The sequence below is a fragment of the Crotalus tigris genome, unplaced genomic scaffold (genome assembly GCF_016545835.1).
Source record: "Crotalus tigris isolate CLP2741 ecotype Arizona unplaced genomic scaffold, ASM1654583v1 scf7180000019070.2622420, whole genome shotgun sequence".
Taxonomy (NCBI): domain Eukaryota; kingdom Metazoa; phylum Chordata; class Lepidosauria; order Squamata; family Viperidae; genus Crotalus; species Crotalus tigris.
The window spans coordinates 1,025,447-1,049,664 of NW_024097360.1; the positions used below are offsets into that span (position 1 = coordinate 1,025,447).

At 36.5% G+C, this 24,218-nt stretch overlaps 1 protein-coding gene across 13 annotated transcripts in view; it reads right to left on the reverse strand.

The window, feature by feature from the left end:
* Positions 1-24,218, reverse strand: part of PLCB4 (phospholipase C beta 4) — a 195,962-nt gene that overhangs the window by 82,782 nt on the left and 88,962 nt on the right. For 9 of the 13 annotated variants that reach the window (XR_005558646.1, XR_005558647.1, XM_039359416.1 and 6 more), the window contains 2 exons: positions 2,865-2,961; positions 1,287-1,367 (listed from right to left, as the gene is read on the reverse strand). Coding sequence is in view for 11 of the 13 variants with exons in the window: in XM_039359416.1 (XP_039215350.1) it covers positions 1,287-1,367; positions 2,865-2,948 (165 nt within the window). In the remaining 2 variants the exon portion in view is untranslated. Of the gene's footprint in view, positions 1-1,286; positions 1,368-2,864; positions 2,962-24,218 lie in introns of those variants that run through there. The other 4 variants (XM_039359419.1, XM_039359417.1, XM_039359418.1 and 1 more) reach the window with 1 other exon arrangement.

A 24,218-nucleotide genomic window follows, 5' to 3' on the forward strand; every position in this document is an offset into this window, starting at 1 on the left:
CTGGAAAAGAAAAGAACACTATAAATGCCAAGCAGCCAATGTGATGTATTTTGAAATAAAAAAATGCAACAACAGCTAAGCATTCAAATACACACAATCTGAATTAATATCAGGCAGTATACATTATATTAATATCGGTAAAAACAGACATGAGAAATCTGTGCTCTCTAGAATTTGTCAGATTCTAAATGCCATCATGCCTGGCCATGATGGATGAGATCTGTTGGGGGGGGGGGAAGAGAGTGCATAGGATCACAACATAGCAATCACTCCTGCTGTAATGATATGTGGGAATGATTTTGGGAGACCTGGTGAAGAGATGTTGCCTAAGGAGCAGTCAGATAAGAGGTAGCATAGCCCACAGCTGCATAATGGGCAAAGCAAGAGGCCCAGGAGGTATACTCCTGAAGTTATCGGGCTATAAAGGTCCTGTTCATTCTGCTTTCAACAAGGCAGAATTAGTTTACTTGGTCTTATTTCCTGTCTGGTCTACCTGGTAAGGCTGACATCTGTGTAAAGGTGGGGAATGTTTTGCTCTTCAGAGGGTCTTCCAGCAACGTTATTCCACAGAGCTAATGGTGAGATGGTGGAGTTCAGTAACACCTGGCCAAGGTTTCAGACTGTTACATCATTACCCCCAAAGAAAATAAATTCAGCAACTATTTGCTTCATTCACATCCCTCTCATAACCTCCTGCACCCAACTATACAACATGTGGACGAAATCAATGTTGAATTGTTAGATCAAAGGGAACAAAAATGAGTTGTTGCTATATAGATACAAATCTGAGGCAAGTAGAGAATGGCTAGAAAATATAGAACAAGATTTGCAAGTATACACACACACACACACCCTTCCATTCATAAACATATGATTCCCTTTCCTCCCCTTTTCACTATTAAGGAAAGAAACATGGGATGGAACTAAATTATTGGCAGAAAATTATTTTCTTCTCTTCAAACTAACATTACAATCTTTGGAATATTTATTCATCTTTATATTTTTAATAAGTGTGCTTATGGGCTTTATCTAGCCTAGTGTTCTCTAGTTGTTCAGTTTCAATTCTCATAATCTCCCTACAGCAATGTAACAGTAGTAGGATATTATGGGAGCTGTCTCAATAAATTACAGAGTAGAAGATTTGCAAATCTTTATATTTAGCAATATAATCTAAGGCCCTAATATTTGGACACAGTGCCTCCCACTAGAACAACTAGAATTGTACCTTATGCTTGTTAGAGGAGGCAAAAAAAAAAAAAAAATCATGAGATCATTGTAAATTTTACCTTTCCTTCACTTTTCCATGATAGAAAAAAGCCAAATTCATCAACTTTAAACAGGCAGCTTGGCTCAAAAACAGAAGATTCCTGTTGAAAGAGAAATCCAAAATATTCAGGTCTGCAAGGAAGAATTTAAAACCCAAATTATCCATCTTTTTTTAAAAAAAAATCAGAGACAAAATATGTTAAATGAATAACCAAAGCAGCAAAGTGGTCTTGTAGAAATGTTACTCAATAGAGTTAAATGGTGTGATCTTGAAGCACTCTAATAAGTTTACAGCTTTTACCTATGAAGGAATATTCTTAGGACCCAATAGATTTCTATACTGACTTAAGGACCCAGGTGTATCCATGTCTACCATTCACTGCAACAGTCTGTTATGATTCCTGCATAGGAACTAGAAATTAAGTTTTGTTTGTGCCATGGAAATAATCTCTTGCATTTATATTAAAGCACTGCATCCTGTTGGAAAAGTTTATCTGCATATTTCTAATGCCAGCTAGATATTTTTACATTTGGGATGGGGAAGTAAATACTGAAGCATATTTTTCTAAGCAAAAAAATCATTCAGCAAGCTACTTAGATTTTATTGTTGTATGCTACAATTATTGGGAATGAGATTTGCAACAATCTTAGCATGCCTTAAATGTTTAAAAATCATTTTTTTTTAATTTCAAGAGCTAAGAAAATGGAGTAAGATATTGCTAAAGAGGGTTATTGGGATTTCAGCCTTTTACTTAGTTATCATGTTAAAAAGAACATTCAGCTCATCTATAAAATGCTTGAGATTCCGTTTATGTCAAGCATGTTAAAGTATCAAACAATACTAGACTGTTATATTCAGTTAAACAAACTATCTGTTGCTTAAAGGAATGTTGATCCCATGGTTAAATAAAAGAACAACATACTGCATTTTAATCTTTTGAAATGCAATACAGTATGTTCCCTCTCACATTCCTTGGGATGACCTCTTTTTATCCTTTTACATTTATGCAAATCACCGAATTCTCTCCCTTGCCTATACGCTATATATTTTTTGCCCTGGATGTGGATAAAAGCTATGGTTTTCTGGCCTTCATTACCCTATGGCCTGTGGACATTCTTTTCTTTCTCTGCATTTTTCAATGAGGAATTTTAAAAGATGGCAAAAAGGTAGCAATTCAATTGCTGCCCATTCAAAAAACAACATATTTAAATACATGTGCACTCACCAACTTGAGTGGTGAGAGCATTATCACGTTTGCTGAAGGGGAACAATCATTCAGAATCTTTATATAGAGAGAGATATAATGTGGATTAGTATTATTTATAATTCTGCCTAGTGAGCAGGACTCTGGAGGAAGAGATCAGCTCTATTTTGGTTCTTTTTCTTCTCTTTATCATGGCCGCCAGGATGCTTAAGTTAGGTTTAACTCAGAATGAGCCCTCTTTTTTTGACCCTACCTTGCACATCATCTACTTTCATAAAAAGGTGGTGTTTGATATTCCTCTCTGAAGCAATAATGACCAGGAACAGATTTCTATTATTTGCCCTCAGAATGGAGCTTCCAGCTGTATTTCCAGATACTGTATAAGCTCCTTACCTCTTCGTATCTGTCAAAAATAGCTCCATCCTGTAGAAAGGAAGGCACTGACTTCTGCCAATTAAATTCATATGGTTTTGCCATTCTGTAGACCACCCTGGATAATAATAAAAAAAACAAATAAAAAAAATTGTTGCCATGTTTAATGCTCATAAGGAACTACAATACATGGTCAATTAGGACTATTCATACTGCCACTTGTTCTTTATAGTACCATAAATGCCGGCATACAAGGCGACCCGGCGTATAAGATGACCCCCGTCTTTATAGCCGGGCCGCATTCCTAGAACGTCGTCTTATACGCCGGAAACTACCAGTATTTCCCGCGTATAAGACGACTCGGCGTATAAGACGACCCCCGTCTTTGGCGCCGATTTCAGCGCTCGCGGAAGTCGTCTTACCGGCATTTACGGTAAATCCTAGAGAAAATACTCAATTCATGAAAATTCAGACAAAGCCTCCAAAAAATCTGAATTTTGCCTGTAAGGCAGTGGTTCTCAACCTTTCTAATGCCGTGACCCCATAATATAGTTCCCCATGTTGTGGTGACCCCCAACCACTTATACATCACTGGGTGCCAGGGGCGTGGCCAAAGAAAAGGGGGAAAAATGGCGGACAGACTTGTTTGGCGACCCCTGTGAAATGGTCGTTTGACCCCAAATGGGGTCCCGACCCACAGGTTGAGAACCACTGCTGTATGGTATCTTAACTAGCAATAACCACCATTTGAAATGTGGAGATTGTATAATAGGTATGCTCACAAAAGGCTCTGTGGAGGGTGCGATAAGAACAAAGCATTCATTTATCGGAAAGCTAATTACTGAGGATGCCTATAATTTCTGGCATCCAGGAGACACACTAATTACCCTTATTTACCTGTTTTTCAGATCAATGGGCATATTTCTAAATCAGTACCAATCCTTTTAATTTTCTAAAAGTATTCATGATCTCCTTAGAATGAAAGATGTACTTTGCTTATGATAACCATCTATGTGGTTTTGTTATTAGAAAAAAATAACATTTTTTAAAAATTCATTCTGGTGGTAAAAGCCTGGCTGGTAGCAAAGAAAATATCCATCACACTGATTTTAGTAAATATTTATAAGCTCTCATTTTAATCAACTGTTTGATTTTAAGTGATGGAATTGAGAATTAAACCATCATGACTTTCATTAAGATATTTAGCTGAAAATGTCAAACATTCAGGAATAAAAATGAAAACATTCAAAATACTATTTAATACTATTAATCAAGAGATTTTGAAGTAAACCCTGGGGTTATAAGTCTGAAAATATGAAGAGCATCAATAGCCAGAGGCAGCTAAAGAAAAATATATGAACTGGTGATCTCATTAAAAGCTGCAATGTGGAGAGGAAAAAAAACACCAACAAAAGGAAAGACAAAACAGTTTAGCCTTGGCAAATTGCTGAAAAGTATTGCTAGACAACATAATTTTCATTTGAATAAATTTAGCAGCCTTTATTTCAAGTTCTAAAAGACTACACTTTCTCTGCAGAATTTAGTACCTTTTAAAAAAAAATATTTACAATCTAAAAGTTTGTAGAAACAAATTTTGCAAAGGATTTCAGATCTCTGGCCTTTTATCCCCTCATAGGATAACCTTCAAAAGCAGAATGAAATGGGACTCAGAGTGGTGCTATTATTAAAAAACTGGGGGGGGGGGAAACATCTTGAAACCATGTTCAGCATTCTGTCCGTATCTTGTTATGCTATCCAACTCAATGGAATTTTGGAAACATATTATGCAAAAGCATTCAAGGCTCTTGTGGTCCATCTGGCTGTCCATCAGCAGGATAATTCCCCTCACCAAAGAGAGAACGGGATCAAATTTGGTATAGTAGTCAAAGCCAACAAAAGAAAGGCTGAGACTGGAAATTAGCTGGATCAGGTAAAGGACAGAAGATAAAAACCTTCCAGAAAGATTTCCCCAATGCATTCCCATGAGACAGAATAGGGCAGCACTTCCTTCCTAGTCATTTGACCCAAAGCTATTTTAAGGAATTGGAAAACATACCTAAACATTCCCTGCTCTGCATCCTTTCTTTTACTTATTTGATTACGAGAAGGTTGGGAAGTGAACTGTGATTGGAACATTGAATTAAAAATATCAAGAGGAGTTCTTTCAATACTTCTTTGCTTTTGTCTGCTGAAAATTAATGTAGTCGTAGCACATTACCTTAAGCAAACACTCATGACCTTCAGAAAATTATGTTTTAGAATAGATGAAAAATAAAAGCAAAGAAGTTCTGAACTCCTTGGAGATGAAGCACAATACAAACATGACTTTGTCCAATAATGAAAACTATTTCAGACTTGTAAAGGTAGGGAAAGGAAATTAACGTGATCTCAGAGCCCTGTTCTCTCTTTTCACCCTCTAATGTCAAATTGCTTCTGAAAGCAAGATACAGGAACAAAGATGTGCAATTATGAGAGAGGCAGAACACTCTTTTGAAAACTTGTTATCTCCTCCTGCAACTGCCAACTCCTCAAAATTCTTGAGGATAATTTTACCTATGCTTTAGATACTTTCCAAACCCAGATTGTCCATTATTTTATTTTAAGCACTCAAAATCATTTGCTACAATACCCTTTAAATATGCATTGTAAGAACCCATAATTATAAATGAAACCAAAATTTAATAATGTAATCTTTTCTTTGCCAGTGAAAAAGATGGGGCTTATTTGATTTCTTTCTCTAAAAAGTATATTGGGCTTATTTTTCTCTTATTGTATATTTGTGTAACACCAAGACTAAGCAAAATCTTAGAGGATTTAATATAAAGTACATTGAAATACTGGGTATCATTTTGAAAGAAAACCTCCAAGGATATTATATCTCTGCCCTACAATATAGTATTTCCTCAAGGGTGATTTTCCCCCTGGTCCTCCAACAGTTAATAGCGCAAAGGAACTTTATGTGTTATATCTGTGGAGCAAAGACACTCATGGGAGAATAGCATTTGTTGCTGACACATAGATGATGAAAATCAAATCAGTGTCCTAATGAAACTTTCAATCAGTGTTTTTTAAATTGCAATTCTTGACCATTTTAAACAAAAATAAGAAGCATACATGCAAAATAGAAATCAATGGTTCATAATTAAGTATCTTGTAGCTATCAAGGCTACAAAGGACACCAGAAATATATTAATTGTATAGACAGCTTCACTTCAATAACAATAAAAGGTAAATTAGCCAGATTTTACAAAGCATCTTGACTATAGTTTTAAAAATAATTTTAAAAAGTAGACATCATTTTCTCTTAATATTATGGGGAAACTACAGCACAATAAAACCTCTGTCATTATCAGTACATTCTCTGACACAGAAGGACAATAAATGCAGCACTGATATGAAATGCTTGCCGAATCTCTTCTCTATGGAATCAAGATGATGAAACTTTATGGGAACTTATAAAATAATATCAGGAGTTTGAAGCCTCTTGTTAGCAATCAAAAACTGAAGCACATATTGTTAGTTTGGATGCCAACAATAATGAATTTTGGTGATCAAAGTCATATAATCTTAGCAAAACCAGTTGAACAATGCCCAATTCTTTGAATTTAACAGTTCAACTGATAACCTTCATGTGACAATTTCTACAACATCTAACAAGATCATAAAGCAACTGCCCCACACTCTTTGGTCCAAAAGGCAAGGAAAAATGCTCATGTGTTACAAAGAAAATTGAAACCCATCCAAACGAAGTACTTCAGTAAAGATGCCAAGAAGTGATTTGAGGAAGAATACCTGAATATTCTGTATATATGTAATTCTCCCATGTACATATGATATCCAATATTGAACTTAGTTACAATCCTAAACAGTCATTTGAAAAGAAAATATTATAAGTATATTTATCTTAGTAACTGACTGTTCTCTAAGAAAAATGCATACAGATTACATATACTACAAACTGGAGAGGAAAATCAGAAATCAGTTTCCACAATTCAGAATCATAGCTTCACAACTGAATATAGCGAAGCTGTTTTCCAAAATGCCCTGATCCAGCATATATCTGTGATTCCACAGGCTGCAATGGTGAAGATGACTGGCTGATCAAAAGCAATGCCGGCAAGAGTCAGTGTGCCGTGGTTGATTTCAAAAAGTTAAGCTGGACCTAACTAGCCTTTGGACACAATATAACAGATCTACCTGAGCTGTAGGTTAGATAGCGAAGTCAAAAAAGACGGTGGGACAAGAAGACATTGGGGGGGCACTTTTGTGTTCTTGCCAAGAAAACTACATAGACATGTTGAGCTCCATTCAAAATAGGCTCTTTTTGGTGTATTTATTTCCTTTTTTAATATTAATTGACAATCACTTGTCCTATCTTCTGACCCATTGCTGAGCGGTAGATCTCATTAAGTGGTTATTTCCACTTCATTATTATCCACAGACACAGAAACGTTTTGAGGCAAAATCATTATTAATCTTTTCAACAACTGATAATAAATGTTTCATAAAATTCGACTGACATTATAACAACATCAAAGACAACTGAGAAATTTTTTGACCAAGATTCCTTAAATCTGGGGTATGAAATCAATCATAAGAACTTTTGGTTCTATATTTTATGAGTATTATACTGCAGGTAAAGCATTTATTTGTGCATCAGACTGAATTTACCAGAAACACTTTAACTCACACTGAAATTAATTTAAGAGGAACTTTGGCCAAATCAAGGACAAAAATAAATTGTGAAGGGCTGATTACAAGCCACTAATAGAATTCAGAACAAATGAAAATTCATTTACCTTTAAGTACTGAAAAAAGAAATGCTAGACATACTGCCAGCAAGAATTTCTCTAATTTCCAGAAATTTAATTTTAAAAAAACCATCTTGAGATTTTAGTTTGACATAAATAAAAATTAACTGATACTATAACAAAAAAAAGCGGGGGGGGGGGGGATGACAAAAGTCTTTAGTAGATAATCTAGCTTAAAATATGAACATTTTTTAAAAAAAAGATAAACCAAAATACATAAATCATTAAATGAAAAAGAAAGATCACATGTGCTTGATGTGTATTTTGGGAAGAGAGTGTGACTTCAGTTAATGCGCCTTTGGCCTACACCCAACAAGCAAGATAGCCATATAAATTTTCAGTCAGAACACTTTTCAAGGCCTCCCAGATGCATCAGGAGATGCAGCTCTCCAGATTCCCCAGCCAAAAAACAGTTTGGCAACTCTGTGAACTACAGCTGAACCCACTGAGGGAACGCCAAATAGGAGGGTGGAATAAACATGCACTGATCATGCATTATATTAAAAACATGAAGGGCAAAAAGATGCTAGGCAATAACATAATCATAATCAAGGCTGAAAGGAATCCAGTTACCTGAAAGGAAACTAGTTTCCTGAAATATAAAATGCCAATAACACTATTTGCTTCCTGCTCCAGAGGAGGAAAAAAGGTTGTATAACATGGAAAAATTTGTGGCTCTCTAGAGCTTAATATAAATGCCAATAGTTCAAGCTAGCTTGGCTAATGTGGAATCCTATATTTTAACCTTATCTGGAGTATTTTTGTGCTCAGAAAGTTGATGAGCTCTAGCCTGTACATAGGTATGTGGGCAGTTTCTACAGCAAAGACATCCACAAAGGAAGCAAAACGACGATTTGTAACAGTTTCTTTTTGTGTTGTAGTTGATTTTACCTGCAAAATCTGTTTCGTATGCATGTAGCTATGGCAGGAGAAGACAATCTTGGCTCTTTTATGACTCGTGGACTTCAACTCCCAGAATTCCTGAGCCAGCCATGCTGGCTCAGGAATTCTGGGAGTTGAAGTCCACGAGTCATAAAAGAGCCAAGGTTGCCTACCCCTGAAATATGGAATACAGGAATATAAGGGTTATTCTGGACTAGAGGGTCAGTGTGAGAGATGCGGTATAATGACTATTCTCAGTCAAGAAATATATTGGTTCAGAAGGCATCTATTAGAGCAGTGGTTCTCAACCTTTTTAATGCCGCGACCCCCAACCGGTCGTAAGTCGAGGACTACTCAACTGGTGCAGCACCGTTTGCAGAATGGGACTTTTGGTGGGCTCAGCAGGGCAGAGACAGCCTGGAAAATTCCTATTGGCTTTTGAAAGCCAATAGATTTAGACTCTATTCAAGAGAGTCTATTCTATTGGCTTTCAAAAGCCAATAGAATAAAAGGGAGTAGCACAGCTAAGGAAAAGGGGGAAAAAATGGCGGACTGCGTTGTTTGGCGACCCCCGTAAAATGGTTGTTCGACCCCAAATGGGGTCCCGACCCACAGGTTGAGAACCACTGTATTAGAGGTATCTTAATGGAATTGTTGTGAGGCTAGAAAGGCTGGTATTTATATTTTAAAAGGAAGTCTAGCATAGAAAATAAATAAATGCACAATATTTCAAATAACCTAGTAAGTACACTTTGGGTGAAGTTGGAAAAAAAATATTTCCTCCTCCCAAACCAATTAAATTCCAATTAATTCTTTCCTTTTCTTTCATTTGGAGGGAGCAAATAATTCGATACTGCATTTACCCAATATGAAAATATACTTCTGACATCTTTATTAATGTGCTGAGATCATATAGTGCCCTGGGGTATGTGTGAAGAATATGAATTGTATGCAGCAACATCTTTGGTTGCTGTGCAACCATAATATTTATATATATATCCATGGGGGGGATGCTGTGGGAGAGTTAGGCTATATCTGCAAAAAGGATAACAAAGGATAAACAATGTTAATTGTTTGTGAGGCACTCTGACATATAATTGAGATGAGAAGCTATATAAATTGAAATAAATACAATCATATAGAGTACAGAGAAATGGACATGCCCTCAGGAGACAGGAAATGAAATCTTAAATGTAAATAAACATGACGATGTAACTTCTTGCAGTCTATTGTAATTTTAGCTACCATAAGAAGTTTCTTTTTCAGATAGTTCCTAATTATGTTGAAGAACAAACTCAAATGCAATTTGTATGTATTTTCCCTCAACTTTAATGGGGAAACATGATAGTAAATTAAACTGAGTTATACCATTACGTTATATCACTTAAACTTAGTCTGATGCATGATCAATTCTTTTTTGTATATATTTTAATAAAAGGCTTTAAAACAAAGGTAAAAATGATACAAATTAATATAAAGGCAGTAAAAAGAACAAGGAAAAAATTAAAGAGAAAAGTAAAAATGCAAAAAAAAGAAAGAAAAAGAAAAAATAGACATGTAGTCTTCCTCACAGCAGTTATAAGTACAATTATAATATATGTGGAATTCATTATATGCATAGCAGAATAATGCATTTAAAATTAAATTCTTTTAATTTTATTCTTTCAATAATGCACGTAAAACCATTCCTTAAGAAAAGCCATTGCCAAAGATAGAGAAGGAATATAGTTAAGTTGAATTCTATTCTTACCATATATTCCTTTGTTGATATAAAATATAGTTAAATTTAATATTATTAGAAGTAACTACATTTCTCTTTGTTAAGTATCAAAATCTTTGTTACCATTCATGATCGCTGTCCATAACATTATTACAATTATATAAGAACCTTAGCAGAATTTTTGTTATAGTTTGTTGCACCCTGTTCCTCTATCCGTTAACATTAACTCTGCTGGAGAAAATCCAAGTAAAGTACACCATGACCTAATGTAACTGTATGTTAACAGCAGAGTAGTTTCTTTACAAAAAGGTTCTGTTTAGGATTAGCAAGGCGAAAAAGACTGGAATGTAATTGGAGAGTACATACTGAATCCCTTGTCAAGGAAACATCAGATTCCTTGACTTGGATTTTAAAATAAACACAAAGTTCTACTTTTAGAGAAACAAAGGAACAGGCAAATATACAATACACAATGCCTGGCTTGGAAGAGCATACATGAAAAGGAACCCAGATCAGAAGTATAGGAGCATTTGCTTAGTAACTATAACAAAGCATTATGCTGGGATGTTTATTGTGTTGGTGTAGTTTTATTGGCAGATCAGTCAAGAGTGCAAAGACAGGCTCCGACTATGGACACCACATATGACAAACCCTATAAACCTTCAGATGTCATCCTCTATGGAAACAGGATTTTATTCCAACAATGAATCTGGCAGTAATAAATTTCCTATTCTTGACCTATGTAGAGAGAAAAAAAATATCTCCAAGACACCATCAGCTGACCAACCACAATTCTCAATGCCCTCTTATAAACACCAAATACAAAATCCATAAATGTCTTGATGAGGCTCATGGCTATGTTATTCTATCTTCATGTGATTGAACATATGAAGTACTAAGAGGGAATCTCTGATAATAAAAGCTACGGATAACAATAGCCCCCACAAAAAAGGAGGGGGGAATCTTTACAGATTTCTTCCTCAGGTCTTGCAGCTGAAAATAGATAGGAATACAAAGGACACTTCTCTTCCTAGAGACTGTAGAGAGGGGCAGAGATAGTGAAGGAATGTGAAAAGCCATTTGCAGAGAAAATAAACAATAAATAATATCTCGGCCCTGGGAAAGAAGTCAGTATGAGGAAGAGAGAGAAAATAGCCCTGCCTTGATTCTGTAGAAAAAACTGGCAGGCTTTCAAGATTCTGTTAATATACTCTACAAAATAAAGTGGAGTTCAAGTAGTGTTTGTGGCAGTCTCATTCCTGACCTAGTCTACCCCAAAGAGCACACATCAATCTTGAAGGCCTCACAACTCTCTAATCAGAGACTACCTGCAGCCAAAGCAGTGTAGGGAGAGTGAACACAGATGTTTGGAGGCGTTCAGGATCAATTTCTAACTTCACAGGTTCTCCAAACTGACTTGGCCTGTAGCAAAGAACTGTAAAATGGTAAAAATGTCCTACTTCAGGATTCCAGAGACTAATCCCAAACACCAAACCATTTCTTTCCAAGGATGTTGTGTAGATAGGCAGTACCCATGACTGATCAACCATTCGGTCATTTTACCATTCTATCAATCATATGCAATCAGGACTTGTAATTATACAATGCACACCAAATCTTCAGACCTCACCATCAAATGGGTTCAAAGTGAAGGCACACTAGATGACTATCAGATGCTGGAGAAGTGAAAACGGGCATGCAGAAATTGACCCTGGAAAAAATCTGAATGGGAATTTTTTGGGAGAACAAATTTGAAAATATCAAAACAAAGCAAAAACTGAAATACTGCTAGATAAGATAGGAGTTGACTATAGCTCTGTGTCATCCTGGGACATAGGTCTGGTTATTGTTGCTCTCTGTGAAGATATCTCTGTATAGTATTTTAAAATAGCTATTGTCATAGTAACTTTTACAAGTAAAAAGGCTTTTAAAAACACATATGCCCAGCACAACTAACAAAATTTACATATTCTATTAATTCATATGTTATTTAACCATATTTTACTGAATGCATCACAATTGGCTAAATGCCATGAATAAACTCACTTATTTTGTTTCTGTATTTAGATTTCTACATTTTTATTTTTAGATATTTCCCATTTAAAAGAAAAACATTATACATAGTCAAAGTAATCTAATTATGCAACCATTAATGCCAACTTTTGGAGACAATTATTTAATACAGAATTACCCAGAGGGATATCTAAATATATTGCATCAGTCTGAAGAAGACGGATAAATAATGTTTTAAAATATCACAGCAGACAATATTTATTGGCAGGCACTAAGTCTAATTAACATGCGTCCTGTCACCCAAATTAGAGTTATTGCTGCTCTCTGCCAGCTGAATTCCCTTTCCATTTTGTCATGCAATTACATAAGAATGTTCAGTTTATAAAATGTGGATAAATATGACGCACAATATAAAACAAATTCAAAAGTAATGTCTACAGTTGGAGGGCCAATCACAAAAATGTGTTGGATGAGGGCCAAAAAATCATAAAATAGATTCAAATTAATGAATCATCAGCTTGTTCTGGATAAGGTTATGTTCCCAAGTTTAGCCACTCTCCCTTATATACTAAAACTAATTGACATTAATAATATCTTAATAGGCTTGAGTAGTATGGAGTGACTAAATCCAGTTTCAGTTACTTGACTAACTATTGCCTTTCCTAAACAGGGATAAATTAATGTAAACAACCAGGTATCACAACCGGTAAGATAGCCTGAAGATAACCAGAAACAGAAGCTGAAGGACTATCAAGTCAGTCAGCATGTTCAAATCCTGTCAGCAAAATAAATGGTACAAATTTGCCACTAATATTTTTCAGGATGAATGCAATAGTCATGCCAGCTAAGAATCTGAACACAACTACCTTAGTTTAGACAAAACCATGTTTATTAGCCATCATGTTACCTTTTTCCACCAGGTTCCATATATCTATTTGTTTTCAAATATGAAGCCTTTTTTCATTTTGAATCATGGATCATACTGCTCTCAAATACACTTCTAACCAGTGCTTTAAAAAAAAAAAAAGGTGCTGGAACTCATACACATCATATAACCCGCCTTGCCTACAAGGTTCCATCCAAAAAAGGTGCTGGAACTCCGTTCTGGGTGTTCTATGACAAAAAAAGCCCTGCTTCTAACATCCCTATTAAAATATTTTTGCTTCCACTTAATTTCTCAGTTATGTATCCAGTGTTACTACTGTAAGACATTCAGATACAATTTGTACCACTTGCCATAGTGAAACATGAAGTAAGATTATACACTTGCCCAGTTACAGTATATTTCAGTACTCTATCTAATTCTGAGCACCGTAGTTTAAGAAGGGTTCAGAGAAAGTGAAACAAGTTCAGAGAAGTGCAGTGGAGATGATCAGTGGAATTGATGCTAGGTTTTACCAAGAGACATGTAAGAAATAATAATATTTAGCCATGAGAAGAGAAGAACAATGGAGCACTGTTTAAATACCTGTAATGATGTCACACAGAAAAACGAGACATTCTGTCTTAGAGTACCAGACATGAAATAATGGCTTCAAATTACAGGAAGACAGATTAGAACTGAAGTATTATAAAAAGATTCCTAATAGTATCGTCTGACAGCAGAACCAATAACCGAGACAAATGTTAAGATTCCCCTTTCTCTGCATGGTTTAGACCAGGGCTTTTCAACTTTTTCACCCATTGTACCACTTTTAGGATATGGCAACATCTGAGTACTACCAATCACCTAGCAAAGTGTCAAAAACTTGATGACACCCCCCCAAAAAAGGGAAAAAAGTGATAAAGTACAGGTAGTCCTTGACTTACAACAGTTCACTTAGTGACTGTTCAAAGTTACAATGGCACTGAAAAAAGTGCCCCCCAAGCCACAGCCGGGCAAGACACCTGCCTGCCCACCCGGCCGCGCTCTTCCTCCTGTCCAAGGTTTTCATTGTTGTGAGCATTTCTGTTGAGGATTGGCAGCGGGGGTGGGGTGGGGGGTGTTTGGTTTTTATTCCCCCTGCCTGCTGGATGGTTGCAGCATGTTTTGGTCACTTCACATGACCCTGGGAGACGTGACCGTCATAAATATGAATCAGTTGCCAAGCATCTGAATGTAAATCACAAGACCCTGGAGATGCTACATTCCAGCTGACCGGCACTTCTTCTGGGCTCAGCAGAAGTACCAGGATCAGTGCTGCTTTCCAGCTGATTGGTGCTTCTTCAGGACTCAGCAGAAGTATTAGGATCAGTGCCGAGCTCCAGCTGGAGCCTGGCGCTGATCCTGGCATTCCGCTGAACCCTGACAGTCCCAAACAAGTGCCGATCAGCTGGAAAGCGGTATTGATCCTGGTACTTCCACTGAGCCCTGACAGCCCTGCAGCTCCAGCCATCTCTCGCTCAGGCTTGTGCGGTGCTGCCACCAGTTCAGCTCATTCCCCGCCCCCGCTACCACTTTTCTAGGATGGTCGCGTACCACCTGCTAGGTGCAAATGTACCATAGGTGGTACCCGTATCACTGGTTGAAAAGCCCTGGTTTAGACCAAGGAGACTGTTTAATTAAGATTCCTGTGTTTCTGTGTGATGGCTTAAATTGCCTCTCCTACTCCTGTAATCCTCATCCATTCTCCATTGCCATCAGAAAAAGAGATGTTAACATATCTTTGAGCAATTAATTAGAAAACAATTGTTTTGAAGTTGAGTGCAAATTTTGGTTGAGGTTTACCAAATTACATTTAATGATCAGTGATTAACCTGAAACTAAAAAAAAAAAAAATCCATCCATTTCTAAAATGTCATCTAGCTACTCCACCCCAAAACTATCCCATTTGCTTGTGTTCACAGGAAGCTGCAGGACCATCAACCTATAATTTCCCTGATAGAACCAGAACAGGAGCTGGAGGAGATGGATGAATTCCCTCTCCAATTAGAAAAAAATAGTGATAGTGCCTCAAAAATAATAAGCGTCTAGTTCTCCTGATTTTAATGACACTGTAACTGAGCATGTGATAAATATACGGGAAATAAATGTCAATCAAAACATTTTTCAGAACAATACTGAAAAATACAGATAATCATGTAACCTAAAATTGCTGAGAGAAGCAAAGAACTATCAAACATGAACAATAAATATATTGTATAGAAGTAGTTAACAATATATAATCTATTATACTAGTGTTCCTCTCTAAATCTAAAATCACAGAGAGACATTTGAGTTAGTATAGGCTCAAAATCAAAGTACTGTTTTGAGTGATATGTTAGTGCCACAGAAATGGGAAGCAATGTAAGGTTTTCTTAGGTGTAGCCTTACTACATTGTCTGCAGTACTATCCGATTACATAAAGATTTTCTTGGAAAAACAAGATGTTCATGAATCTTTGCCCTCAAAAAGCAACTATCAAAATAGACCCCAGTCCTATGCAACATCCAGTCATAAGTACATAAAACTCTCCATAGGTCTAATCTGTAGAGGTGCCATTTCAATACAAGTATGACCAGTCACTGCAACAAAGCTCTCAAAACACCGCAGAGTAAAATATTTCCCCTGAAATGACATCTTAATGCAACATTTTACATATAAATTCCAGTGAGTTCTGTGGGATTTCCTCCAAGATAAACATGAACAGAACTGAAGTCTCATTGTTATCGTATAAATATCCCTTTTTATTTTTGTGGATCAAGCCGTTAAAATGTTTGACAACAGTTTTAAAGGTCAAAATAGCTAAGTTCTCCTTTATGTCCTGAAATCATGGATTTGCTGACCAAGGATACTGTGTTTTTGTATCTATACTGTAGTCAACCCTTTAGTATGGGACTTAGGAATTCAGATATAATGGGAACATTTATTTTTTTTTTATTAAAAGTTTTTTAAGTTTTACAAAAAAAGGAAAAAACAAAACAATACAAAGACAAAAAACATATACAAAGAAAAAACTAAACATTACACAACAAACCCTCCCTCCCCCAACCTCCCCCAAACACCCCCCCTCTCCCCCCCGAGCTTCCCAGAGCAGAATATAGGCTTAATTAAAAAACAATTAGAAAAATTATATTTTAAAATATATATGTATATATATAAGAATAAAAATTAAGAAAAAGCTATATAATATTTTTTAATATCCATTTTAAACTGTATAAATTTTATCCATTTATCCCAAACAGCAAGAAATTTCTCTTGCGTTTGTTGCTTTAAAAAAGCCGAAATCTTTGCCATTTCCGCCAAATAGGACACTTTAAGAAACCATTCCTGCAGTGTAGGCAAAGATTCCTTCTTCCAATATTGTCCAACTAACAGCCTCGCGGCTGTAATCAAATTTAACATCAATATAACCTCCTTTGTATCACAATCAATAACTATACCCAACAAAAATAATTGCGGAGTAAATTTTACCCTCCTTTTAAAAATTCTCTGGATATTCCACCATATCTTAATCCAAAATGCTTTTATCTCTCTACACGACCACCAAATATGATAATAAGTAGCATCCATACACCCACATCTCCAACATTTAGGTTGTAGGTCAGGGTACATAAAAGACATTTTTTGTGGATCAAGGTGCCATCTATAAAACATTTTATAGAAATTCTCCCTTAAATTCTGTGCTTGTGTAAATTTGACATTTCTCACCCAGATAGTTTCCCAGGTGTCCAATGGGACTGGCTCACCAAAGTTCTGCGCCCATCTAATCATACAATCTTTAATTAGTTCCGTTTCTGAGTCCAATTCAACTAAAACCCCATAAATTCTCTTAATGTGGGTTTGTCTTTGATCCTTCACTTGCTTAATAAAATTTTCATCTTCTCTAAGAAAGCCCACCTTGCAATCCACCTTCCATCTATCAGCTAGTTGCCTGTATTGGAACCAAGAGTAAATAATATTTTCTTGTGCTAACTCTTCCCGTGATTTTAACTGCCAGTTTTGTCCATCCCACCTAAGTAACTGTCTATAAGACACCATGTCCATTTTAGCACCTCTTTTTATTCCTTCTATCGCATGCCAAGGTATAGCCCATAATGGTACTTTAAAATCACTTTATAATATTTTCTCCAAGTCCTAAGTAAAGAAATTCTTAAAATATGAGATTTAAAAACCCAATCCATCTTTTTGTTAAATATTAAATAGGCATGCCACCCAAAAAGTAAATCCCATCCCTCAAGATAAAGTATCTCCGGATTTGTCAAATTTACCCAACCACTAATTAGTGTTAAAACCACCGCATCATAATATAGTTTCAAATTCGGTACCTTGAGTCCACCCCTCTCACGGAAGTCTTGCATAATTTTAAACTTAACCCTTGGCTTTTTCCCTGCCCAAATAAATTTATTAAGACATTTCTGCCATTCATTTAGATTAATCTCATTCTTCAAAATCGGTAACATTTGAAACAAAAAGAGAAACTTGGGTAGAATATTCATTTTTATCACTGCAATTCTTCCCATGAGGGATAATTGCAACTTCTCCCAATTCTTCAAATCATTCTGTACCTTAACCCACAACCTTTCATAGTTATTTTTAAATAGTTTTGCATTAGAAACAGATAGCATCACCCCCAAATATTTAACCTTATTAACAATTTCAAAACCCGTCGAGTTAGCCAGAGTCTGCTTCTCCTGACTAGTCATATTTTTAGGTAGAATTTTAGTCTTATTAACATTAATCTTAAAACCCGAGACCAAACCATAATAATGAATCAACTGTAATAGCTTTACTGCAGAATGAACAGGTTGCGACAAAGTAACAACCAAGTCATCCGCAAAGGCTCTTAACTTATATTCTTTTTTGTTGACTTCTATTCCTTTAATTTCCTGCGACTCCCGAATTTTAATCAACAATATTTCCAATGTTAAAACAAACAACAGTGGTGATAATGGACACCCCTGTCTAGTACCTTTCTCTATTGTAAAAACCTCTGACAGACCTCCATTAACAATAAGTTGCGCCGTTTGTTTTTGATATATTACCGTAAGAGCTTGTAATATCTTTTCACCAAAATTCATCTCTTCCATTACTCTTAACATGAAATGCCAATTCAATTGATCAAATGCTTTTTCGGCATCCAAAAATATCAGCCCTGCAGAGACTTGGTTGTTCTTATCTAAATATTCTAATACATTAATGATTTGTCTAACATTATTTTTCATATACCTTCCAGTTATAAACCCAGATTGATCTTTATGCACAAGGTAAGGCACAACCCTCATAAACCTGTTTACCAAAATTTTAACAAATATCTTATAATCCACATTTAAAAGAGATATGGGCCTGTAATTCTTTGGTAAAGTAAGATCTTGATCCTCCTTTGGAATCAATGATATAAAGGCACTACGCCATGAAGGAGGGATCTCTGAACCCTGTAAAATACCATTAAAAAGATCACCTAATGGTTGAATCATCTCCTCCATTAAGGCTTTATAATAAACAGCTGTTAACCCATCCGTACCCGGTGCTTTCCCTGATTTCAATTGTTGGATTGCTGACGCAATTTCCTCCTTAGTAATTATCCCATTAATTTCATGTTTCTGATCCTCTGTCAATCTAGGGAAATTAACCTCACTTAAATATTTATTTATATCTAAAATTTGCACATTAGTAGATTTATATAACTTTTGATAATAGTCCAAAAAGGATTTCTTGATCCATTCCTTCTGAGAAACTAATTTACCCTTATAGTTTATTTTCTCTATTATTCTCTGTCTCTGTTTCTTTCTTAATTGATAAGCCAACCATCTCCCTGGCTTATTAGCATTACAAAATGTATTTTGTTTCATAAACAACAAATTAGTTGCAGCTTGATCTGCTAACAACATATTAAATTGTGACTTTATAGATTCTTTAATACTTTCATCAGAAGGATTTAAAATCAAGGACTTTTCTTTTAATTTAATTTCATCTTCCAATTCTTTACGTTTCTGAGTCTGCTTTCGCTTATAACAATTATTCATTTTTATCAAAACACCGCGCATAAATGCTTTACCTGCATCCCATACCATTGAGATTGAAGTCCCCTTATACATATTCAAAACAAAATAATCCTTTAAACACTCCTTTAACTTTTGAACATTCTTCTCTTGTCTAAACAAATTTTCATTCACTCTCCAGGATCTTCTCTCCTCTTTTTCTTGAGTCAACTCCAGCCAAACTGGACTATGATCCGTCAACGATCTAGGAAAAATCTTTACATTCTTTACTCTATTGTACAAGTCCGTTGTAATAAAAAAAAGTCAATTCTTGAAAAGGATTGGTGTCTATCAGAAAAAAAAGTGAAATCTCTCTCCTCTTGGTTACATTCCCGCCAATAGTCCCTTAATTCCCAGTCCTCCTTCATATCAAAAAAGGCTTTAGGTAATTTTGCTTGTTTAAAAAAAGGAGAAGAACCTTTCTTATCCCTTTGTATATCTAAGACACCATTCCAATCACCCATTAATACCACGGATCTATAGTCCAGCAATGTTATTTTTTGATGTAACAACTTATAAAATTGTTCCTGTTGCTGATTTGGTGCATAAAGTCCCACTATAAGTACTTTCTTACCATATAAACCAAGTTCAATCATCACATATCTTCCCTGGGGATCTGATTCCACCAGACAAGCTGGTAGATTTTGTTTAACATAAATAACAACTCCCCCCTTTTTCCCAGGAGCAGAAGATACAAAGTGAGATCCCAAACGAGCATTAACTAAATATTTCTGATCCTTAAGTAAAATATGAGTTTCCTGTAAGCAAATAACATCATTGTTATGTTGCTTCAAATAGTAAAAGATTTTTTTCCTTTTCTGAGGAGAATTCAATCCATTAACATTCCAGGTCAGAAACTTTGCCATCACTCTTGGTCCGCAGCCTGGAGAAGACACCTTCGAGATCTGCCATTGCTGCATGTGTTGCATAACTCTTGGGTCTTGCTCCTCCCACCGGCGATGATGCACTTTCAGAAGAGGTTTCTTTAGCCTCTTTCTTACGTTGCTCCTTCTCTTTACGTCTATAAGCTGCACGAGTCATTCTCTGCTCTTTAACCTCCGTTTGGCGTTGCCATTCAGCTTGCAGCATCCCAGCAGAAACCAAACCTAATGCCTCAGATTGCTGCTCCGCCTCTTTACCACTCAAAGATTTCTGAACAGGTAAAATTGAGCCTGCACCCAGGACCGTATTATAAAAATCTCTAGCTTTATCAGCCGTATTCAATCTGTAACGTGTCCCCGCATGGCTCAAAACAATACCCATCGGGATTTCCCATCTAAATGGCATCAATCTAGCTTTAAGCTCATTAGCTAGGAAGGCAAAATCTTTCCTGCTTCTTAGAATTTTTGATGGGATTTCCTTTAAAATGATGACATCTTGGGCAGCAATCTGGAATCTTTTATTATAAAAAGCCTGTATAATCTCATTACGCAGAGACTTCTTTGTAAAATAAATCACCACATCTCTAGGCAAATTCTTCTGCTTAGCAATCCAAGAGTTAAGTCTATAAATTTTTTCCACTTCTCTGCGTAATTCTCCTTTATCCATATTCAAAACCACAGCTAAATCAGTAAGGACCACCTCCATCAAATCTTGATTCATATCTTCCTTGAGGCCTCTGATCCTCAAGGCATACTCCATCTGTCTGTACTGAAACATCAAAATATCTTCTTGTGAAGTCTCCACCTTCCTTTCCACATCTTGAATTTTATCATCAAAAGAATCAACTTTATCTTCAACTTCCTCCAGTCTTGCATCCAGCTTCACCACCACCGTAGCCAGGCCTGAGACTGCTGCAAGTATATCTTGTCGCAAAATGTTGTTATTATCTTCCATTTGATCCTTTATCCCACTTATCTCTTCTTTAAAGTCAGATTTAATGTCTGATTTAATCTGTATAGCAAATTGCTTCATTTCCTCTCTCATTTGAGCTACAGCATCTCCCATTATGCCTCTAGCCTCTTGTGCTGAGAATCCTGGCAAAGGAGGGGAGGGTGGTGGCTGAGCCGGTGGTGCATGTTTAGATTGTTGTTGTGGTTGTGCAGTAGAGGTTATAGGAGAAGAAACCACCTTGGATGTTGTAGAAGGCGGCTGTCTCTTTGAAGCCATTTTAAATAACCCAGTTCTCACTTCCCTTTCCCCCAAGAAAAAAAAGGAGGGGGAGAGAGAAAAAAAAGTTTTTTTTTCTTTTAAAAGAGACAGCAAAGGCACTATAATCCTTAGAAATCCAGAGAGAAAAACCAAAAAAAGTCAAAAAAATCAAAAAAAGGAATTCAATACCAAAAGCAAAATAGTCCTTAAAGAAAAAAAAATGAAACAAAAGACAAGGAAAAAAAACTCCGACACTTTCAAAGCGCCATCTTAATTCCTTTCTCCATACTAATAAAAAGAACAAAGGAGAAATAATCAAAACTAAATAAGAAGAAAATAAAAGCCTAAACTATATAAAAAAAATCCTTTAAACCACTCTGTCCGTTATAAAAACTACTCACCAATACGCTATAAGCACGGAGATAGAAGCGGCGGTTTCTTTTGCTTCCTAGAAAGCAAAAACAGCTGGGAGGCGGAGATCAGCAGGAGCTCCGAGGGAACACTCCATTCACCCCCTCTAGGAAAAAATCCAGAGGGAGTTCAGGGGTTCTACCTCTACTCCTGCGTTCTCTGTCCCTTCCCTTTGCCCGGGAAGGGAATTCCGAGCCGCAGGCCAGCTGATACACGCTGCACTCCGCGGTTCTGACACCTTCCCAGCTGGACGGCTACAAAGTAGCCGCCATCGCCGTCGCCTCGTACCGGAAGCTCCAATGGGAACATTTATTAACATTTATTAATGATAGCAAACCATGTTTTCAATTTAAGAGAATAAGACACAGTGAACTTTAGATGATTTACAACATCTGAATCTTATAGTTTAAGCTTAATATACTATTACTATCTAATAAGAGCTGACAATTCTAAGACTGATTTTTCTCAAGAATTGTATAGTTGTTTCATGTTTCTCTATGGCAGTGGTTCTCAACCTGTGGGTCAGGACCCCATTTGGGGTTGAATGACCATTTCACGGGGGTCGCCAAACAACGCAGTCCGCCATTTTTTCCCCTTTCCCTTAGCTGTGCTACTCCCTTTTATTCTATTGGCCTTTGAAAGCCAATAGAATAGACTCTCTTGAATAGAGTCTAAATCTATTGGCTTTCAAAAGCCAATAGGAATTGTCTAGGCTGTCTCTGCCCTGCTGAGCCCGCCAAAAGTCCCATTCTGCAAACGGTGCTGCACCAGTTGAGTAGTCCTCAACTTACAACCGGTTGAGTAGTCCTCGACTTACAACCAGTTGGGGGTCGCGGCATTAAAAAGGTTGAGAACCACTTCTCTATGGGCAGGAAGAAACTGAGTCAAAAAAGATCTGAAAAAGATGCAGGTTTCTGAAACAAGACACAGGATGCTGCTCCTAAATGAACTGTAAGAAAAAACTGTCTGCTATAAGGGTAATGATCATGGTCACCTGATTCTTTCTATATTAGATGCACTGAAACCAGAAAGATTGAATTTATGCATATACATTTATACTTGACAATAAAATATTTGAGCAGGGTCACACTATCAGGTAATAAAATGAGTTTCAAGCAGCAAAGTAAAAGGTGACATCCACACTAGGTCAACAAGAAAGGGATAAAAGTCTCAGATTGCGATGCTATATAAACTATAATATTTACTATATTGTATTCCTGTAATTATGGCTTTCTCAAACTGATATCTCAGTTGGAAAGAGTGTAAAAAAAGAACAAAAGGATCACTTCCCATTTTTTTGGGTTGCATAATCTAAGACTGCAACTTAACTGGCTGGGGTTTTTGTTACTTAGCTTCAGGTACAAACCCATCCAAAAAATAGACCACAGCTAAATCCAAGATCTCCAAATGTTTTGGGCAACAGACTCATTTGGATTTTTGATAACATGTTAAGGGTATTTGCACAAAATATCTGGCATGTTAGGCATGGCTGATCTCAAACACCCATTTAATAATAATAATAACAATAATAATAATAATAGTAATAGTAGTAGTAGTAGTAGTAGTAAAGTTGGAAGGGACCTTGGAGTCATCTAGTCCAACCCCCTGCTCAGGCAGGAAACCCTATACCATTTCAGACAAATGGTTGTCCAGTCTCTTCTTAAAAATCTCCAGTGTTGGAGCATTCACCGCTTCTGGAGGCAGGTTGTTCCACTGGTTAATTGTTCTAACTGTCAGGAAGTTTCTTCTTAGTTCTAGGTTGCTTCTCTCTTTGGTTAGTTTCCACCCGTTGCTTCTTGTCCTGCCTTCAGGCGCCTTGGAAAATAGCTTGACTTCCTCTTCTTTGTGGCAGCCACTGAGATACTGGAATACTGTATCATGTCCCCCCTCGTCCTTCTCTTCGTTAAACTAGATATACCCAATTCCAGCAGCCGTTTAGCAATGTTCCTCATCATTACTTCTAGTCTCCCAGAATGTTGTCTACCACCTCAAACTACTTTTAGCCGTTTTCTTGGCATCTAGACACAGTTCCAAAAAATAACTTAATTGCAGTTTTGCCCTCATTTATTTTGCAAAAACGGCTCTGCATGGGAGAGGAGAAATTATTATAAATAAACATAATAATGAAGGTATGTGCTGGCTTTGGAGCATGCTGGCATCACGTTTAAGAAAAAGATGCGGATCACTCAGCTTAGCTGTTGATTTAAAAAGCCAGTATTTTATGCAAGGTCACATAGTCTAGTTCAGGGGTAGGCAACCTTGGCTCTTTTATGACTCGTGGACTTCAACTCCCAGCACAGCTGGCTCAGGAATTCTGGGAGTTGAAGTCCACAAGTCGTAAAAGAGTTATTATGTTTATTATGTTCATATATGGTGCTATGGCCCAGTTTGCTTTAATTTCAGTGTGTCAAACAAGCAAAAGTGGCTGGGATGTAAAATACTAAGTCATAAAGCACTATGCATAAAGTCCCATGCCTCACTTCACACAACATACAATATGGCTTAGGT